Below are 21,419 nucleotides of genomic sequence, written 5' to 3'. Positions count from 1 at the left end.
AGGGAGATCGCCTCATCCCTTGATCTTATCGGGCCAACTGTCTCTCCTGGCCTGGCGTCTTTCAGGCAAAATTGGAACCTCCCAGGCCTTTCGAGCGAAGCTCAGGAATTCATCAATCAGGCCTGGGCCCCCAACACTCATAAACACTATACCTCAGCCTGGCGACATTGGTGTAGTTGGTGTTCTTCACGGGGTTCAGATCCCCTTACTGCTGATTGCACCATGATTTTGAATTTTCTAGCTTCATAGGCCGCCTCTGGAATGGCCTATAACTCGATCAACAATTTTCGTTCAGCCATATCGGCTGGACATGTGTTTGTCGAAGGTAGACCTATTGGTCAATTGCCTATGATTTGTAAACTGATTAGAGGTATCAGAATGTTGAATCCTCCTCGCCCCAGATATTCTCATGTTTGGGATGTTAACATTGTTCTGCAGTTGTTAGACTCCTGGCCTTCTAATAAGTATCTCTCCAGAAAACAGCTGTCTGCGAAACTTACCTTCTTACTTTGTCTTGTATCGTGTAAGCGAGTGTCTGATGTTAAAGCCTTCGATTTAGCAGGGAGAAGTTTTTCTCCGGAGGGTGTCTCCTTTATCATATCCAGAAGAACTAAATGCAATACTAGGGTAGTATCTTATCCAGCCTTTCCTGATAACCAGAAACTCTGCGTTGTGCAATGTCTGAAGGATTACGAGGTGAGTACGGCAGAATTTCGTACTGATATGACAGGTCAATTGCTTATTTCTCTTCAAAAGCCTTTTCGACCAGTTGCATCTGCAACTCTGGCTAGGTGGGTGAAATGGATTTTAGCGGAAGCAGGTATTGATGTCTCCAAATTTGGTGCTCACTCAGTGAGAGGTGCTATGGCATCAAAATCTTTTGCTTTAGGTTCTCGTCTTGAGGACATTTTAAACGCTGCAGACTGGTCTTCGGATTCCACGTTTAAGAGGTTTTATTACAAACCCATTTTAGATGTAGGTTCTGTGGTAATGACTAAACTTTAAACTAGCATAATCAGAGCCTCCGGTCCTGACATAGAATATAACATTTTCTAGATTTCGCGTCTAGAATTTTCAATTCTATTAAGGACACGGAGGCGAGGATTATCCCTCCCTGGCAGAAAGTTCGGTAATACAAAGTCTGTTATACAAGGTGCTGTTTGGATTGACTATTTGTTTCTACCCCCTCCCTGAATTTCAAGTTGTTTTTATATATATATAAAAAAAATGTAATATTTCAATCAGATGATAATGTTTTTGTAATGCTTTGACATTCAAGGCAGTTTTTATGGCTATGTGTTCTGTCTTGTCTTAGGTCAAGAAGAAAAACGATGGTTTGATCTTCGTTGGGATTCCACCTTGGGACCCATTTTTTCTCCTTCCTCTGTGATCTTCTGCTTCGTCCTGGTTGGATGTTTCATTGATTCTGGACTTGAGGTTTCGTTTGTATGACTTTGGGCATCAGTGAATTAACTATGTCTATTTGCAAAGAAAGAGGCAGAGACACTGGGTCACGAGGGTTTTATAGGGCTGGTCTCTATGGTTGTAGTGGTGTCCCTTGGAGGTCATGGGATTTGTAGTTTTTTTGTATAAACCTTTCCTATTGGCTGCTGAATATTAAAAGCATGGAAAGAGAAGCATAATCCTCGCCTCCGTGTCCTTAATAGAATTGAAAATTCTAGACGCGAAAGCTAGAAAATGTTATATTCTTCTTTAGGGTCTGATGAAAAATTTACGGAGATTCCAAAAACTCTTGTGGAGTTAGACACCATAAATACACACGGTTACCAAATCGGAATGAAAAGAGAAAAATGCCAGTGACAAATCAATCACTGAAAACCATTCTGCTCCACATGGAATCTGAAACAAAATTAATGCTGGATCTAGCACTACGGGATACCAGGATACCACAATTTCGTTCACCTTTCTCAAATCCTGAGCTATGCAAGATTTCCCACTTGGCTTTCACAGTCCCATAATTGATGAATTACATAGGCTGCCAATCACTTTTTTTTTTTTCTAAACACTCCCTGTTCAACAATATCTGCAATTACTGGGGTAATATCTTCAATTAATAATGGGGTCATGTTACACTGTGGCATCCTGGGGAAAACTACGTTTGGCTTTACAGTCACCTTAATGGGTTCAAGACCTTAAATAAGTCCAATATCTTTTCCAGAGAGATCCCAAACTTGCAGCATAACTGTCTTGTAATTCATCAGGCAAGTCTTTAACTGTCATGGCAGAAGACAAGGTAATGAGAGGATACATCTCATCAGTTTGACTTGAAGTTTCATCATCACTGTTTATTTTGATTGATATCCCTTCACGTGTACAAGTGATGGAACATTTTAATTTGTATAGCACTCAAATCACAAACTACAAATCAGTGCAGACCCTCAAATGTTCTTATTTTAACTGGAATGGGCTCTGTAATGGGATTTACCAAGTGCTGGTTTGCTATTCCTATAACCTGAACTGTCCTTCCTGAAAGCGGCACATTAGAGACTTCTGCAGAGCTGACAGTGGAACGAGTTCCTCCAGTGTCAACCAGGAATGAAACATCATGACCCATAACACTCAGATTCACATAAAGACCACACTGATCTACCGCCAATGAGGCAGCCAACACACATTCTTCCTCTTATGAACTCTCACTCATGTATTCTTCACTCATATCATCATCACTAAAATCAATCAATGGGTATTGTGTGATTAATTGATTTACATTTGTTCTTTGGTTCACATTCTGCTGAGGAAACACTACCTGTTTCTGTGCTACTGGACCATGTGGTATCTGCATTTGTTGTGGGACATGAAATTGCTATTGGAGAAATTGTACTTGCCGGGGAACCTGCATTTGGACTGTTCCTGTAGGAACATTCATGCTTTGGTTGTCAATCATCTACTCAACACCAACACCTTGCACCAAATTATTTATGTTATTAAATGGGCACTCCTGTCTCCAAAGTTCGACGTTGCTGCACGCATAACAAGGAAGCATTTTCTTCATATTCTGAACCTCGGGCACATTTGTATTCGGATCTACTCAAATTCCACTACCTCTACCTCTAAACGGGGAACCAGGTTTCCTTACTGGTGTTCCCTGCATTCCTCCTACATTCACCATTCCTTGAGGACCTTGTATACTTGCTGTTTGGGTAGACTTGATCTGCATCACCATGGCCTTTTCCTGCAACGTTGTCTGCTTCAAATCAGTTTCAGCACTACAGTATTTTGCGTATTGTAACACTTCATCAATCAGCTTTGCTTACCAACAAATCAAATGATTCTTATTCATATTGCTAATTTCAGGCTTCAATCCTTGAATGAATTTAAACACAAAGTGAATCATGTCTCTTGGTTTAATAATCTCTGTGCCACTGAATTGTCTTAATGCTTTCAGCAGTTGCTCATAACAAGCATGAACAGACTTCTCTGTTTCCTGAGATGTCCTGTCAATTCTTTGCCAATCAATATCTTTAGGGGAAACTCTAGTTTTCATAAACTCAATCACCTTATAATAGCTTTGCTTCACCTCTTCAGACAGCGCACCTGTTACTGCATTTCTCAGCGGCTCAAGCATTAGCCAAATCAACACTTCGCTTACACTCAACCCGCAAATCTGCTGGAACCACAATCTCAAACAAAGTGTTCAGATCTTCCCACAAATACTTTGCAAGCTTGACAAACCTTTCTGTTTGCTGGTACCATTCCACTGGTTTCTCCCTCAACTTTGGGTAATCATTTGTAAATGACAATATGTCATTTCTGCTCCAAGGAACATGAACAAAACTCCCTCTAGGAATTTCTCTCATTGGCATCATTTTTACAGCTCCTGTTTTCAAATTCAGCTTTTTCTTCTGATCTCTTTCATTTGCCCATCTGCCTTACCATTTATCGAACGCTCCCCATGTTTGAATGTTTTGAATGAACTCCTTAATGTGAACTTGTATTCCAGGTGATCTCATGTGTGCAATGTCTCTGGCGTCAAATTCTAATCTGTAACTATTCTTCAACTGTTTGGATTTATTCATCTCAATTTCATATTTCTCAGCCAAATTAGTTAATTTCTCATAAACATGTCCTGCTCGAAGGGTAACATCCTTACACAGGAGGTGCAATTCGTTTTCATTGTACCAATCTAATCTGTTGAATTCAAAGGTTCCCTCAATCATCACATTTAATTCCAATTTTAATCTAGCCACGTTTAATGTCTTTTCTGCCTCAGGCATGTTTCTAGGAACTGATGCACCACTCAAACTGTCTAACCATTCAGTCAATTGTTGTGCTGATAACCCTTGTAAACTAATGTTATTTCCTCTATCTCGGGCATAAACAGTGGTACATTCTATGGGGCTCTCACAGCCTGCTCTTGAGCCATCACAGGTGATCCCAATGAGCAGGGGGAACATGTCACATTAATCAGAGGAGCCAACTCTATTATGTGTCTGGTTCGAACCAAAATAATTCATAGGGGTCACGGCTGGCACAGTAGTGCTCAGTGTCTCCATTTCTGCATTAGCTCCAAACGGTGTATTCTTTGTAGATACTGAATTTGGAATCTGGGGACCACTCTCATTATTACCCTGGGCATACAACAAGACTATTGGACCTATGTTTATAGGAACCGTTAATACTTCTGGTCCTGACAAATTCGTCTGATTTGGTTGGAACATTAATCCTTTACTTCGGCCAGTTAATACTGTACCAAAAGTTTGATTTGACTGGTTCGGGGCAACACTGTGGTGTCATTACTGGGGATTACACTGGCATGGTCTGTCTCTGGGCCATGATTTGTGCAGGTTGTCTGTGCATTAGGTGGGGACTCAAACCAAGTCATTCCTGCATTATGAATTGGCTGTGGCATAACTGGAACTGGGACATTCTGAACTGTGTTAACATTTAGGACTGTCAGATAAACTGCTGGCACCTGCGCAACATTAGCAATAGGCATTTTGGAATTATCTGAACCTGGCTTTGTGCAACTGGGGCTGTGGCAACACTTGGGACTTCATTCTGATTTACCGATGCAACTGCATTATATGGTGGGGACGATTCTGCAACAACTGAGTTATGAATTCATCATCTGAATCACTCTCGGCATCTACTACCCTTTCAGTTTCACCCAATTTCTGAATCTTCTTTAGATTTATTTTTGGCTTTAGGCTTAACACTTCCATCACCTTCCTGTGAAAATTACTGGGAACAACTTCACTGCACGTAATGTATCTGCTCTCCACATTCTCTGCTCTGCACCCCATCTAGCTTCTACTAGTGTCTTTCTGCTTTCCTCATTCTCTTTTTAAATTTCTGAGCCTGTCCCGCAACTAATTCCCAAATAGCAAGTGCTTCAAATTGTGCAGGTGTAGTAGAGGGCTTTGATTCATTCAACACTCTCCTCAAATTTAAGGATCCGTAATAGGGAAAAGCTAAGATACCTTCCTTCTCAGTTCATTTGCACCACTGATTTACCCAAAGACATGCTGAAACTTCGCTCTCCTCCACTACTTGAATGCTGGTGTGCCCTTAGGTGGAGTAGACTCGCCCTCCCTAACTGGAAAAAGCATCTACTCTTAACACGCTCCTTCAAAAAACTTCATTTATACACAAATCTAATTCACAAACACAAAATGTACGAAACCACGAAATGATTTTCAAATCCACAATCCCTTTTACAAGCTGTTCTCAACCTGTAGCAGCGCTGTCTTGTCCACCAATCTGTGCGCTGCTTTTCTCACCAACTGACCTAACCCAGCAAGGATCTACTGACGTCACACTCACTTTGTTCAGCAGCTGCGACTCACCTCCAAGCAGTCTCATAACCTTCTCACGCAAAACCAAAATGCAAATATTGCGAGCACAAAAAACCTCACTCCGATTGATACGGATCCTCCATGTGCACTCAGGATTCACCTAATACCAACCAACAACACATACACTCTTAAGGGAAATCCACTGGTATTGTAGACAGTGCTCAAATCGACCAACAACTTACCTGCAGACAATAAATTAACCAAGTGTCTCCATACACTTGTACAAGGCCTTGCAGGACCCGAACAACAACAACATTGGCAAATCTTGAGCACAAACGCAACATTCACTTGGAGTACGCAACTCTACACTCTCTTACCTGGAGTACGCAAACTCCCTACTCAATTACCTACTCACTTCATACATATGACGCAATTTAGCCAAAGCATTGCAAGCGCAAACGCTACTCAAAAAACATACAGTACACCTGTAGCACAACACTGGAATTTCATCAATCCTTACACTACACCAAGAATAACTCACAATGCGGGAAAATTCTGACTCTCCTCCTCACAGACAAAAGCATAATTTTGATATCAAAAACTGACGGAGCGCTGGGCCCCGGGAAGATTTTTCATCACTGGTGCTCACAAACCACCAGTGCGCAGGTGGTACACCATCACTATTCTCACCAACTGAGGTAGACTTGTTTGGACTTGGCGAGGAGTGTAGTAGTCAGAATAATTCAAACAAATGAATAACATACCATTAACAATTGTAAACACAATAAACACTTAACACTAAATCAAACTACAAACTGAATAAAGTATCAAAGCTTAATTACAATCCCAAAATCAATGTCACATTCATGGTGCGCAAAACTAAGTTGTAAACATACATGAAAACCATAGACTGACCATATTGTCTGAAAAGATTTAGCCTACTAATCATCAATACTGTTAAACACTCCAAAAGAATGATATAAATTAGCAACACGATATGCACATTATTGTTATAATTCAAAGGAGATGATGATGACATCAGTAAATCATCAAAATACAGTTTTCATAATCAATTTCAGATTTCAGTTTTCAAAGCTGGGCCATTCCTAACATTAACACGAATTTCAACTTGCATGATTGGGAACGGGCTAACGTGGGCAAAAGCAAAAATAAAAGAAAGACAAAAATAATTTAGAAAAACATCTAACTAGGGCAAATTATTATAAAAATACGCTGGTTTAAGTACCTAAATGGAAGAAACCACATTTAATTATACCTCTCCTCATGGTCAGCATACAATAGTAGTTCATCAGGGAAGATGGTCACTTTCTTCCGGCTTCAGTTGACAGCTGCACCAGGACAGTGCAGAACACGGGCTGCACATAGAACAAATCAGCAGTACAGGATTAGTTGGGCTTATTAGTACTGAATCACATAACAGAATAGGGTAGATAAGAGTATGATAAGGAAACTCATCAGGGGACTTAGAAAATAGGAGGGTGACAGCAGACTCGAACAGGGTTCTGAACAACTTTGAAGCAGGAGTGGAACTAACTCCAAATTTCCAAGTCTTTTACTAATTAAAATAACCACAATCTTCTTGATTCGTCCTTCAGGTGGGTGCTCTTTGGGTGTCAAATTCTGCATCCAATGGCTGCAGATGGCACCACTAATTCTGTTACTAGGCAAGGCTTTACTTTTATTAGTTAATAAAAACCATAAAATGATCCATCATCGTTACATCGTACTAAACCTTATTAAGTGCAGTCAGCAGAATCAGTAAAATAAACTTGATGGTCTCTTCCGGCTCCAGTGAGCCTCAACAAAAACATTTCAAAACAAAAACAGAAAATAAAAGGTTATTGAGTCCGTAATAATATGTGTATCCACTCCCCTAAACGATTCTATCCGGGGCGTAGGCTTTCCTCCAACCATATCCAGGATGGGTTATCTGCTTATCTGTGTCTTATACTCTAGAGTCTAGATGGAAACCCTGAGATTTTGGGGGGCAATTAGGGACAGGAACATTTCCAGGAATTGGACCAATGTTACATTTCTTGGATTAAATGCCTCAATTAGGGCCTGTCTGCATGTTCTAATCCCTAATGCATTAAATTCTTCATTCAGCATTTGTTTTCTATAAATAACCAGGGATGGGCATAGGCATACTACATGCCCCAAAGTTTCCACTGTGAGATGGCATAAGCAGCATTCCAGGTTGTGTTTTTGTGATGCCAGCCTCCATTTTGGCACAAGGTCTGCCGTTGGCAGGTCACCCAGTCTTAGCCTTAAAAAAATGTTGTTTAGTTTTCAGTGAGTATGAAGCAGCCAGCAATAGGGATTCATTAGGTGCATTGTATGAGTTTAGGACGAGCCAACTGTGGGACCACTTAGGCAGCTCCTCCCTGTCTTCTAGCCAGCTACAGAATTTTCTGGCTTTATTCACTATTTTCTAAAAAGCTGGACTGGGTAGCATTTGGTCCCATATTTCTTCTAAGCCCAAACATTTTATACTATTTTCCAGATACTTTTTATAGTTGCTATTGCCCCTTTCAAGGTTGTTTTTTTTTTTGCCATCCTAAGTTGGCTAGCGTTCCTTTTGGGGCGTGTCACATTTTATGGCAGCACTTGATAAAAGCCGCAGGCGGGCTAGTGTCTGCTGTACGAGCATGAACTCCAGTCTCACCTAAGCCGGTGATGCTGAGCCGGGTAGCTGAAATACCCGCTTGTAAGTCTTTACCAGGAATTTATCTAGTACTGTTGCTTCCATGCCTGCATTATCTCAGTTCCATATGCAAACATTGGGAGCAATTTTGCTCTCATTCCGGTCGTCAACGGATTCATTGTGTTGAGTACTGTTTGCCAGGGTTCAAAAGGCGTAAGTGCTTGTGCCTGAGTTTTTATCATTTCTCTATGGTACATGTAATTGCCTCTTGCATCTATCAGAACCCCTAAATACAGATAGGAGGCTGCCTCCTCTATGTACTTTTCATTCAAATGCCATTTACATTGACTATGGAATCTCTTGTTTGGGACTAACATTTTTGTTTTGCTTTGATTTATTTCCAATTCATTAGTTCTTGCATACCCCCCTAGGTTGTTCAACAGTTTTTGCATACCAGTCCTGGTGTTACTGAATAATAACAGGTCATCTGCATATAGCATGTTTGATAATTGATGACCACTAAGAGTGGATGAGTGGGCAGACAGATTATTTAACTTCATGGAGAGAAAGTAAAGATAAAAAATAATTGGTACCAAGACACAGTCTTGCTTCAGACCTGCTGTTTTAATTGCCCTTGATAAATGAACACCATCTCCTAGTTTCACCTTCACCCAGGTATCGGAAGAGAGCATCCTGATAGCGTTTAAAATAGATGAGGGCAGCCACCACTGCTGTACTTTTGCCTGCAATTTATGGCGGGGTACGCAATTGAATGCAGCTTTGAAGTCAACAAAGCACAGATATGTGGGTGTATCCCTAGCTTTTGCTATATTAATAATCAATCCCACTGCCATAAGGTTCGTTATCGTTCCCTGATTCTTGACAAAGCCGCTTTGCATTATGGGCAATATGTTGTTATCTATAACCCATGATTCTAAGTGATGCAGCAGACATACAGAGAAATACTTAAGATCTACATCTGAGAGGGCAATCAGTCTGTAATTGGCTGGCGATGCAGCCTTCCCACCCTTGATTATGGGGAGGATTATTGAGCCCATCCAGCTTGCCGGAGTGATCCCTGTTGATAAAACATGGTTAAACATTGCAACCAGGAAGTCTGCCCATCTTTGTGTTGTCTGTTTAGATAGTGCTTGCGGCAGACCGTTAGGCCTGGGAGCACAGTCAGTTTGTGAGTTCCTGATGATCCTTGTTATCTCTGTCGCAGTGAATGCCAGGGTGATCGAAGCATTGGGGGCCCGATTACCATCTCCTGATGGGCCTGCGAAGCTCCTCCGATGGTCGTTTCCCTGAAATGAGAATTAAGGTAGTCAACCCAGGCTCCTTCTGTTATATTGGCATTGTGGGCTGCTTTTGGCCCCTTTTCTATGGAATTAATCAGTTTCCAGGATCGTTTTGAGTCTGATAATTTTGAAGTATAGTGCAGTATGGCCCATAGTGTTTCCTGCTGACATTTTTTAAAGGACCATATTTCCCTTTTCAGGTGCCTCCTTTGGTCTCGAAGGGTGCTTATTAGTAATTTATCCTCTGGGTGCTTATGCAATTGTCTCAATAACCTACCCACTGCTGCTTTCCTTATACAGATTGGTCTTGGTTGGTGAAAGTCATTGCAGTACATCAGTTGAGCTCCCTTGTGTTTTATTGCCAGGGGCCTATGGCTTACAAGATCCTTGCCGAAGACCTCTCAGGCCCTAGTCAGGTTAGAAGGATCCATAACCAAGGATTCAAGTTTGGACAAAGCCTCCTCCGATTGGTTTTTGATGGAGTTGGATGACCATTTCAATAGTTTGAGATTTTCAGTGCCAATCTCCTCTTTGAGACAAGCCACTTTCTCCAGCTTGCATACTTTTGTTTGGATCTTAATTGCTTGCGGTTTGTGGTCACTTTCCCAACGGTCCCAGATCTTAAACTCGGCCACAAATTTGTATAATGATGGGTTAACCAGCGTGTTATCCAAGTAGTATACCTTTTTTTCCCTGAGAATCTGGTCCAGGCAGGTGGAGAGTCAGCCCGGCTCCGTCCATTGAGCGTGAATAGGCCAACAGACTCGCTGATCTTTATGAATTTCTTACTGATCTTATCTGTCCTTAGATTTTATGGAACATTTTGTCTTGGAATGACTTGAATGTGTTTATCATTTGGACTATGGAACAAGTTGCCATTAAAGTCACACGAAATTAACCAATGTGCTGGATGTATTATGCTTTGTATATGCACCAGGTGCTTTATCACATTATTAGCTTCAGCTGATTTCCTTTTTGGGTTAATATATATGTTGATTAATATCAGAGGTTTCTGTATGGTTTTTCCCCAACCATCCAGTCAGACCAATTGAAACGGTAAATCTCCCCCATCGATTTCAGATGCCGTAGCTAGGATGCTTGTACTCATGTATATCGCTAAACCCACTTTGCCCTTCCAGACCTGCTGGTTTTAACTGCTGGTTTGATAAATTCTGCAAAGCCAATTAGCTGTAAGGACACTTGACAACATGATTCCTGTATCATAATAATGTCATATAAGCCCAAAAATTGGATTATTGCTGGATCTCCCACTTTTGCCTGCAGGCCTCCTATGTTCCATGAACATATAGTCAGTGCACCTTGCGAGGGCTGTTCGATTGCTGTTCAACTATTACGGACCCTTCCTGAGAGTAATGCTGAGGGCAGCCAATTCCCGTTAGACTGGGGGCCCCGTCTGGTTACCAATGTCCTTTGCTCCGCGAGGATTGCACTATGGGCCTTCTGTTGGACATTTCCTCCCCATCTCTGCTTGATTTTACTATTCCAAATCTTCTCAGGAAAAGTGCATTGTCATCTATATGATTTCACACATTTTTAACAAACTATTACATTCTGTAGTTACTTGTTACTGGAGATCCTTTCTCATGGCACACAATAAACTAAACCAATACTTTTCACATGAGAACTACATGTTTCCTGTCCTATTCAAGAGCTAGAACAAATAAAGCATCATTGTTGATTCTAAAACATGTTCCTTGCCTTCAATATAATAGGACATTCAACAATACATTAGCAGTCAGGACAGCGGGGACAGAATACACAAATAATTTTCCATTACTGCTGTGAAATTAATCTTTCAGGCCTGGTCATGCAAAGAAAGCCTTAATACATATTAATACACTTAATACACTTAATACATTAATGCAACCTATTGTGCACCTTCCAATTCATGAAGGCAAAGCAAATTATTTACTGGTAATTGCAAACATTATTTATAACATGTTAGAACTAATTTAAATGTGTATTCACTTTTCTGCACACATGTAACTTTCATTAATAAAATCCATTAAATTCATTTAATACTTTGTTTCTTAGTGTACATTTTAATAAAACATTAATAAAATCCATTTAATTCAATATAAATAAAAATAATTCATATTCATTGTAATACCTTCTTTTTTAATCTACATTGTAATAAAACATTATTTAACATTAGCTCACTTTAATTTAATATAAATGTAAAACCCATATTAAAATGTAGTGTTTGATAAGAATGGTGGCCACATGGTTCAGCATAATCCAAATTTGCACATTTTACAACCCATGTTATTGTCTCCCTTAGGCTTTTAATTGTAGATTAAGTAGTCACCATATGCTAACTTCTATGCTACTAATATATTAATACATTTTGATCTCTCTCAAGCCTTTGAGTAATTCAGACTCTAGCCCAAATCTCAGTCATTCCTAGGTGCTCAGGTCTAACTTACTTTAAACATAAAACTAAGCTCAGCCTTACTCCAAATCCTGATGTACAACTAACCCAAACTCTCCACTACCTGAGACCTGAACACTTATCCATAGTGTAGCAATAACAGTTGTGGCCTTTTTGCAGTAGTGTCCTAATCATAAGTCAATGCTGTGGGGTCAAGGTTGGACAATGCACCTTTTTATGTGTAAATCTGCTGGAACACGTAAGTATGTGTAGGCCATGTGATGTGCAGCAGTAAAAGAAATACAAGTTTATGTATTCAACTAGGGTGTAATCAGGTACACTATAACCTGTAGCCAGGCATTTGTGTCAACATTATGACTATATCTCACATAGAATGGCTCATTCTTGACTAGTGTTGCCAGACCCAGGCCAGGCCTGGCATAATAGTGTTCCTTTACTGCCATATTGTATCTATTCTTCACAATAGTCTGCTTTCCATGGCCCACAGGTGAATCATCATTGACATATCTGGGGCATTTTTACAACATTCTGACTGTTCTTGGCATAATAGATGCCCACCCGTAGCATACAATGGGCACTGTTTAGACTAACAATAGCCCACCCTAGGCAAACTGAAGCCATTCTTCACAACATTCCGGATATCCCTTGCATGATGGCGATCACCACCCACAAGTTACGGGCTTTCTTGATGCAATTGCGGTTCTCTGTAGTACAAAGCTGACAAAAGCACAATGGACCCTATCCTTTACTTAGGGGGGCCATTTGTTTAATCATTCTAGCTATCCCAGGCCTAATGCTGGTGAAAATCCCTGTCATATTGTGAACACTCTGGCACCTGAACATAATAAATGGGCATGAAGTCAAAATGTGTGTGTGGGTGGTTGAAGGATAAGCGAGTTCTTGATGACAATAACAAGCAGATGTTTGGGGACAAAATTTGTATTTATTTTATTAAACATGGAAATCTAGTATTTTGGCAAGAAAAACCTGATTAATGAAGATGACAGATTTCTTGTGGGAAATGGGCTTATTTATTCAAAATGTTGCAAGTAATGGTGAAACGTGAGTATTCACAGAAATTAGCAAGCGGACACTGATTACAATGATAGTGCATTTCTGGAGTACATTTAAAGTGGATTCTGAGTGGTAACTTGTCCCATTAATACAACCAGCTGTTTTTATGGAAATGGTGCTGAACAATCTGGAGGTTCTGTAGTGAAAGCAATTACATTCTTCTATGGTGTTTCAGGCAATCCTAATCAACCTTCAACCATCTCTTCATCCCTTTCTCTAAGGCTGTTAGGGATTAACCTCTGTACACAAACCTTGAAAAAGAGAGGATGTTTAAGTACATTATGGAACATACTGTACGATATCCTATTTGGCGCTGCTTCAATGAATCTGATGTTTTCAGGATGAAAATCCAGAGCTTCATTCACCTCGTTTTAAGGAAAGAATTTCTTGCCCACCTCTTTCAAAGTACACCAGGTGCTACAGATTCAGCTGATGTGGATAAAATGACCTGGAACCATACCGTTCAGGAAGAACATGTTATCTTTTTCAATCAAATGTGTATTGAAATTCCAAACTGAATTACGGTAAATGGAAGTTCAAAGAATTCACCTGGTTTGATGATATGGGCATCACCATAATCCAGCCCTAAATATTTAGCTACCACTCTTCGCATGTTGATGCCTATTTTACTTTATTTATTGAATTTATGTAGTGCTCAATGCAGCTTAAGGGCTTCTGACCACATTATAAAGAAGGGGCTTGAGTGCATTCACCTTATAGGAGCCCTGAAGGTGGCTGACATGCAAAGCTAAGTGAGATTTTCATCTGGCTGCAGAGCTTTACGGTGCTGTGAAAATTATTAAAAAGGATGGCCAGGGTGTTATGTGCTCAGACTTTCAGATGTATTTCAAGTTTGAATCGGTGGCATAATAAATGCTTCTTTCTCATTAGTCTTATCAGCTGCACCAGGATGTGCTATCATGTATAATTATTGAATGCTTTGTTTCTCAGGCTAAACTACCTGGAATTTATTTTGACAAGAGTATATCTGTCCATGCTTAGTGATGATCTGTTAGACATGTGTCAGTTGAGGCTGGGTTAGATGAACTTTCATAAACGCTTCGCTCTATAAGAATCTCCTGCTTAGGAGTGGTCATTGAATCGCGCTTTCACAACAGTAATAACAGTTTCAGTTTCAGGATTCCTCTTTTCAGCACTCAGGAGAAAACCTCATAAATTGGCAATTCATGGAAATTAGCAAAACTGCGCAGTAAAAGTACTCCTATACATGGCTGTTGATTTATTACTGTTTGGGATTCACAAACATTTCTAATAGAATTACTACATCTGGAAAGGCGTGCCGGATGCACTTTACCAGGCATACTACTAGGGATGTCATAGGACCTATAGCCTGAGGTCCCATTTCCTCAATATGCAATTCTACATTGTATAGGCTTAAGTATTGGAGAAATGGTGCCTGATCAGGAAATGGACATATTTTCTTTTTTTTTCTCTCAATGGGAAAAAAACATTCTTGCCTATGGAGAAACCCTTTCCTAAATCCCCCTCAAAGTCTGTCCATTTCCAGCCTGGACAGTGAGTTACTCAATCCCGCTGGCAGAGTAAATGTCTTCCCATTTACAGGATGGGAAACGGTTAGTTCAGACTTTGTGAATGTCCACGGCTTTCACTGTCTTACAAGGATAACCAAGCCTCGTCCATTTGTATTGTTTCTGGCATTGATGCCTATAAAAAAGTTGTAATTTGTTTTTGGGGAGGGATTATGCCCTAGCATTTGTGCAGTACTGGCTCTGCCCTTTAGATGTGTGCATGCCTTTATGCACGTCTCATGCATTTCCTGTGTTCTTGCCCCACTTCCTCTTGGTCCATGTTTTAGCTTTTGTGTTAGAAATCCCTTCAGAATGTACTACTGAGATTTCTCTTCTTCACAAGTTGCGTACAGGCACAGCTGCCTATCTGAAGGACTGAAGGCTACATCAGAGCATCCACGAGGTCCCAGAATAACGACCATGATGTGTGACCCATTAAGGTATCAATGTTTCTGCTTTTCAGGGCTTATGATCCAGTATGAGAGTCCCAATATCATTATTTAAGTGCCTGTGCACTGCTCAAGGACCACTTTGGTCCACTGCCTGTTGTAAATATTCCCATGTCGATATGTTTTTGTCCAAGTGCCAGTGTTGCAGCAACCACTGGTTTCCTATCATCTTTGTTCCCCTGTATTTGCCCATGTGTCTTTGCCCTAGTGGTTGTGTTACAAGCTCTTCTCTCAGGTGATTTTGTCCATGTGTCCTTGTCACAGAGTTGACATCCCAATGTTGGTGCCTTACTGATCAAGTTCTTTGGCTCAGTGACTACGCACTACTGTTCATGTCCATCAGTAATCCACTATGTTTCTTTGTTCTTTTCTAATTGCCCATGTGTCTCTGGAGGAATTCATGTCCATCTCTGTCTCCCGAAGTCATGTCCCAGATTCCCTGATCCAATATTGGTCCTGTATCCATGTCACAGCGTTTGTGGTCTAGTATCATAACTCACATCCTTGCCCAAGTGTGTTATTTGTTTCCCAGTGTCTGTGTTCCTATATGCTTGTTTCAGTGTCCTTGTCTAGTAGGTATTCCCAGTGTCCTTACCACAATATAATAAAGCAAAGAAATGCAATGATATATTGAACCACCAAAACTACTGTAATTTCTCTGAATGGTAATGACCAAAAACACTGTAACGTAAATGAGGAAAGAGAATTCTTACCTGTTGATAAGCCATATTGAGGAATAAGTATCTCTCGGACCTCCTCATTGGTAAACAAAGGCTGTAAACAACATGGACAACAGCAAAAAAGAAACTAAGTAATCCAAGCTGTTTCCGACACTGTAGCCAACTCTCCAGCCAAGAAGGGAACCGTCTATATTTCGTGTGATAGAAGAGCTGGTAAGCGGCTGCTAACAATCCTGCCAGGTACACCAAGGAAAGAAGTGTGATAGCAACAATTGGCAGGGTCTTGTTCACAATCTCAATAGGAATCTTGTAGAAGTCGCTCTGCTTGTTTCTCACATAGGGATGAATGACATCTCGGATGAAAGAATAAATGAAGAAAAAAGTAGCCAGACTTACAGCCACTACCACTGGTCCTTTCCACAAGGTGAAGAGTCTCAGAGGTGCGTTTTCTACGTCTCTTGCAGAAGATAATGTACCCAGATCAATGGGGATAAAGTTCAGTTGGCGGGCCAACTCAATAACCTGATGGCGAGCTTGTTGATCATTGCTGCAAATATATACCTATTTAAAAAACAGAATTGTGTCACTACTGGTACTCAACAGCCTAATTTGGGACAGCTCAGAGTTACAAGGATCTAAGGTGTAAGCCTTTAAAGATTAAAAAAAATAAGGAAGCATGCAGACTTTAATACTGCCCCATGCAAAAGAAGCATCCTGGAACAGATCTTGGTATCGTAAAAATCACTAACCTTTTCCAAATGCACTTCAGTACATGTAGAGCATTACAGAACATCATAACTGAATCCATAAAACATTGATACACAGATGAATAAAACATAAGAACATGACAATATGGTCACAACCAATATATATGCAACAGACTGCTCTTTTTGAACGGCCCTTCTAGTTTTTTTCTATATAGTCTACCTTTAAAGTAAACTGGTATGACACTGAAAACTCATTAACTCCAGCGTTTGTTATTTGTGAATGGTTTGAATATGGCTCCAGGCATCTACACACTTAAATGACCACTGTATAAGAGAATGAGATTAACGTCATGCTCGCTAATGCCATAACATACTTGAAGATAATTCCTTCCCAAAACTGTCTACGTTCTACTGCACCTGGGGTTCTGGATGCCTCACACTATAGATCCACTTAGGCTGCAGCATCTGTGAACCACCAGCAATGCTTCATCTATTACCAAAGGATACTTTTATTGCTACTGTAACCCGTGCCGTTTGCCACTTATGATTTAGGCTTCTTTAGGTTTTCATATCACCTCTTTTAAAATATGACATGCACACAGTATTCTTTGTAGAATCATCATCATATAACTTTATTTTGCTTTAAATTTTAAAAATTACATACACAAATAATACAGCAGTTAGGTGCCTAATCGCTTTCTTATATACTAGCAGGCCAAAAAAAGTTGAAGCTCCATGATGGACAATGCTGAATTTTGGGGGGAAAAAAAAAGAAGAGAAGAAAATTAGCACTTGTCTACATTGTCTGATTTGAGAATCCTTGAAACTCTGCTTAATTAAATTTATTTTAGGAACCTTGTAAAAAGCAAAAACTCCCCCTCCCCCATAAAATGCACACCATTCTTTTCATAGGGGCACCAATCCAAGGACCAGACTTAATCTAAAAATGAGTTTCAGTAAATACATTCTAAATACGCTTGCACATCTGATAGGGAGCAATACCACCTATATGAGACTTTGACTAGCACCAACACTTCTTTCTACTTCAAAATGCTGTAAATATAAGAGCTTATGTTCGACGTTAGCAGCCTTACGTTGAACCGCCTCGAAAAAAACGTGGGCTCTCAAGTTTATGACACAATGAGCAGATGTAGCTAAGCCTTGGGATTTGGAGTGTACTATCTAGGGCCAGACAATCCCCAGTGATTTGTAAATTCAGCATGGCCTCCTACTTGGTCCAAACCCTGTACCAAAAAAGCAAAGGTTGGAGCCCGATTTGGTTTCCTACAAAAATGCCACACCCAAATCGTTTTAACACAAAATGGAGGTACAACTTGATAAACTTACAACAGCCTCCCTAAACAGGCATTCTGTGTTATGTGCGGCTTAGTGGCTGGTGCATACACCCACACTCTGGCTGTACATGTGGGCGCTAATACACACTTGGTACAATAAATAATGCACATTTTCTTTTGGGGATTCATCCCCAATGTGAAAAAATGAAAAGTGCATTATTGGACTTTGCCAACTGATGATTCCTAAAATTAATCTGTTTTTTCCATGAGCCTCCTACATAGAAAAGTACCCCCAGGTAGGAAAAGATAGTAATCTGTTAAAGAGTGGCATTCTCAGTGAGAAAGGACACGGGTATAGGAAATCCAGAAATCATGACAAAAAGTTTATCCAGGTTAACCTTCTGCTCCAGGACATCCATAAGTGATACAGACATATCTAACAAATCTTGCAGTGCTCTAGGAGTATGAGCCATCAGGACAGGCCTCCTAATCCATGGGTGCCAGGACTTGGTTCAGTGCACCATCAATGAGTAAGGAAGTCCAGGTTACTGCAGCCCCATACACAACTGATCATTCCTGCAAGCATAGTGTTTGTGTTTTCTGGGTTTCATTCTGTTGCTTAGTACATGAATAATAACCAACAGAATATAATAAAAACAGCTCTTGTGCATGATGCTAGCATCGAGAGTAAAATGAACAGTTTAGAATGTTCCAGGTAGCCTATCACCCTAAAGCTACTTATATGTACTGTGGTATGAGGGCAGACATAGCAGCCATGCAAGCCTCTCAGGCGAACATAAAACTAATGTCGAAATGAAGAGGATCTTCTGTACAGGAATAGTTAAATTGCCTCTAGAGTTTATTGGGGCCCTGTGCACCATATACCTGTTCAGAGGATCAGCTGTGTTCATCAACCTTTGGCAGGGAAAGAGTTCACTGAGAAGGAACATACAGGATCAGCTGGGCTCAGCTCCTCTCACCACTGGATCAACTCTTAGCATAAGTGTAGGTGCCCGGTAGTCTGGCAGGCCCTTTTGTGATGTGATGTGAAGGTCTTCCCAGTATTCAATGGTCAATTCAAGGGGTTTATATAGGATAACCACTTGACTAAACCTACATTGCAAAATCTAGTGGGGACTTTTCAAACTCTGAGATACAACTGGTCTAATACGGAAAGATGTCAACTCCAACTACATGTTACCTTACACTACTGTTAAACCTTGAAACACAGGCATTGCATAGTTTGTGGTAGACTTACACCGCCTGATGATATAACAAGTCCTTGTTTAGATCAAATGTCAATTTAATATGTTCTGTGAAAAATAATGACATGGCAAATGTGGAACAAAGGCTGACTGAACACTTTCAAAATGGAATCGGACTTGGGAGTTTGACATTCCAAGCTTGTACGTCTGAGGGTGATATAAATAAATACCCACAGGTGACTTCGTTCTAGCAATAAAATATATTTCTAACTCATATGACTAGACAACATAAAACTAAGTAAAATCTAGGTCTTAAAAAAATGGAAATGAAAAAAAAAAACAGCATAAATTAATGTATGTTTAAGCTTCATGTAATTGACGCATAAAATGATGCATTAAGCATTGCATGATTAACTTTAACTGTAGTTAAATGCATTCAAATAAGGATCTTCATTTAGCGAAGGATGTCTCTGTCTGTAAATCAGACATCATGCATTTTACAGTCTCAGTATCCCTGTCAACTGAAATAGGACCAGGAATAATCAAATCATTCACTGACACCTTTAACATGCATGGCAAGTGCAATGTCCCAGTTTGTCCCATAACCTGATAAGGAACCCTTTCTCAAATAGGAGAAGCTGTAACATTTGCAGCTTAGAGATCTCGTCGAGCTCTATGGGAAGAAATGTGCAGCTGTAGTTCTACAACTAGGGGTTATATTGCCAAGTACATAGTGTCCATTCAGCAGTAGCAAAAACAACAGTCACCATCATGAGCCACATGATGAACAGGAACACTCCTGCTGCAATCTAAACATACGTATTTAATACCATCATCGTTCTATCACAGAAACAATGACAAGCAAGAAATCAATGGTGTGGAATGACTGGGAAGTGTGCTGAAAAGTCATCTGTGTAGAACTCAGATTGATTTATTAGAGTTTTATTTCTTGAAAAGGCATCACTTCGATTGATGCTTACTCATAGAGGGTTTCATAATAAACAATGGTGCTAGTTGGAAAATTTGCAACTATAGAAATTGCAGCATCAGATCGTTCCATGGATTCGGTTTGGTGTAAAGCTTGAGACACAGTATGCTTGAATTTCCATGGCTTAAAACTCAAGTCGTCTAAGTTACTCCACTCTTCAGAGCCTCATAGCCTTACTCTAATTTGAATGTGATTCCCATCAATGTCTCCTTGGTGTCCAAGAGGATCTGCTGCACACAATCGGCAAATGGCACTTCTTAATTTGGTCAATGGACATCCGGATGTTTTTCTTGGAACCAGACAACAGATGCAGGGTTACAGTTTGTGTGCCTTTAACCCCAAGATCTGGAACAGGTGGTCTGTAGGATGGCTCAAACCTGTTTATCGAGGGATCTTCTCTCAATTCAAAACACCTACTTGGGAAACCCACCGTCAGCAGCTGGCAATACCTTTTCTTCGCCAGCAGCGGCTTCAGAATGCTTCACAATACACATCTTGTCTCTGACCTCTTAGATGTTCTGGAAAAATAGATAAATGTTGGTCTAGGTCAAATTCCTTTTCTTCTGCCACATTCTCAGGGTTATTTAGGTTGGGTAAAGACACAGTTACTCCATAGAGTACTTCATATGGAGTGCAGTTACCCCATACTCTTCTAAGCAAGTTATTTAATAACCTCTGAACCCCATAAAGGTGATGGTACAAATAAATTATGAACTGAGCACTCTAGCGGTCAGAGCTTGTTTAATCATGGAATTAGCTTGCTAGATTAACTCATTACCCAGCAATTAAAATGGGTTACAGAATTGCAGACTTAGGCCCTCATTATTAGTCTGGCGGTCATGGGACCGCCAGACTCACTGTGGTGAGCGGACCGCCGCGGTCGTGGCGGTCCGCCTGCCACATTATGAACATGGTGGAGTCACCATGTTCAAAACCCCGCCACCTCCAGGCTGCCGCCAGCCAGCAGCCTGGCGGTCTTGGCGTTTGTAATCCTCCAGGGTGGCGCTGCATGGATTATGAGTCCCCTCCCACCAGCCTTTTCAAGTGCATAGGCAGCACAAGAGCCCCCATGCACAGCCCCATCGTGCATTCCACTGCCCGAATTATGGGCAGTGAAATATGCGGCGGGTGCTGCTGCACCCATCCCACTGCCACAGTGCCAACTGCTCCATTAGGAGCCGGCGTCAATGTTAAAGGCCCTGTTCACCGCATGGCTGGTGGGTGGAACTCTGTTTCGGTCCTGCGGTGAACGCATAATAGGGTTGCCCTAGTGTCATGACTGCACTGGCAGCCTTCTGGCGGGATGAGTTAGGCAGGCAGCACAAGCTGCCCGCCA

At 40.7% G+C, this 21,419-nt stretch overlaps 1 protein-coding gene across 3 annotated transcripts in view; it reads right to left on the bottom strand.

Annotated features, from left to right (window-relative positions):
* STEAP2 (STEAP2 metalloreductase) overlaps positions 1-21,419 on the bottom strand; it is a 155,683-nt gene that overhangs the window by 90,197 nt on the left and 44,067 nt on the right. For all 3 annotated transcript variants that reach the window (XR_011199182.1, XM_069211557.1, XM_069211559.1), the window contains exon 3: positions 15,922-16,449. Coding sequence is in view for 2 of the 3 variants with exons in the window: in XM_069211557.1 (XP_069067658.1) it covers positions 15,922-16,449 (528 nt within the window). In the remaining variant the exon portion in view is untranslated. The remainder of the gene's footprint in view (positions 1-15,921; positions 16,450-21,419) is intronic.

Source organism: Pleurodeles waltl, chromosome 10 (assembly GCF_031143425.1).
Source record: "Pleurodeles waltl isolate 20211129_DDA chromosome 10, aPleWal1.hap1.20221129, whole genome shotgun sequence".
Classification (NCBI taxonomy): Eukaryota; Metazoa; Chordata; class Amphibia; order Caudata; family Salamandridae; genus Pleurodeles; species Pleurodeles waltl.
Note: the sequence above shows the minus strand (reverse complement) of the source record. Positions and strands in the feature narration are given on the sequence as shown.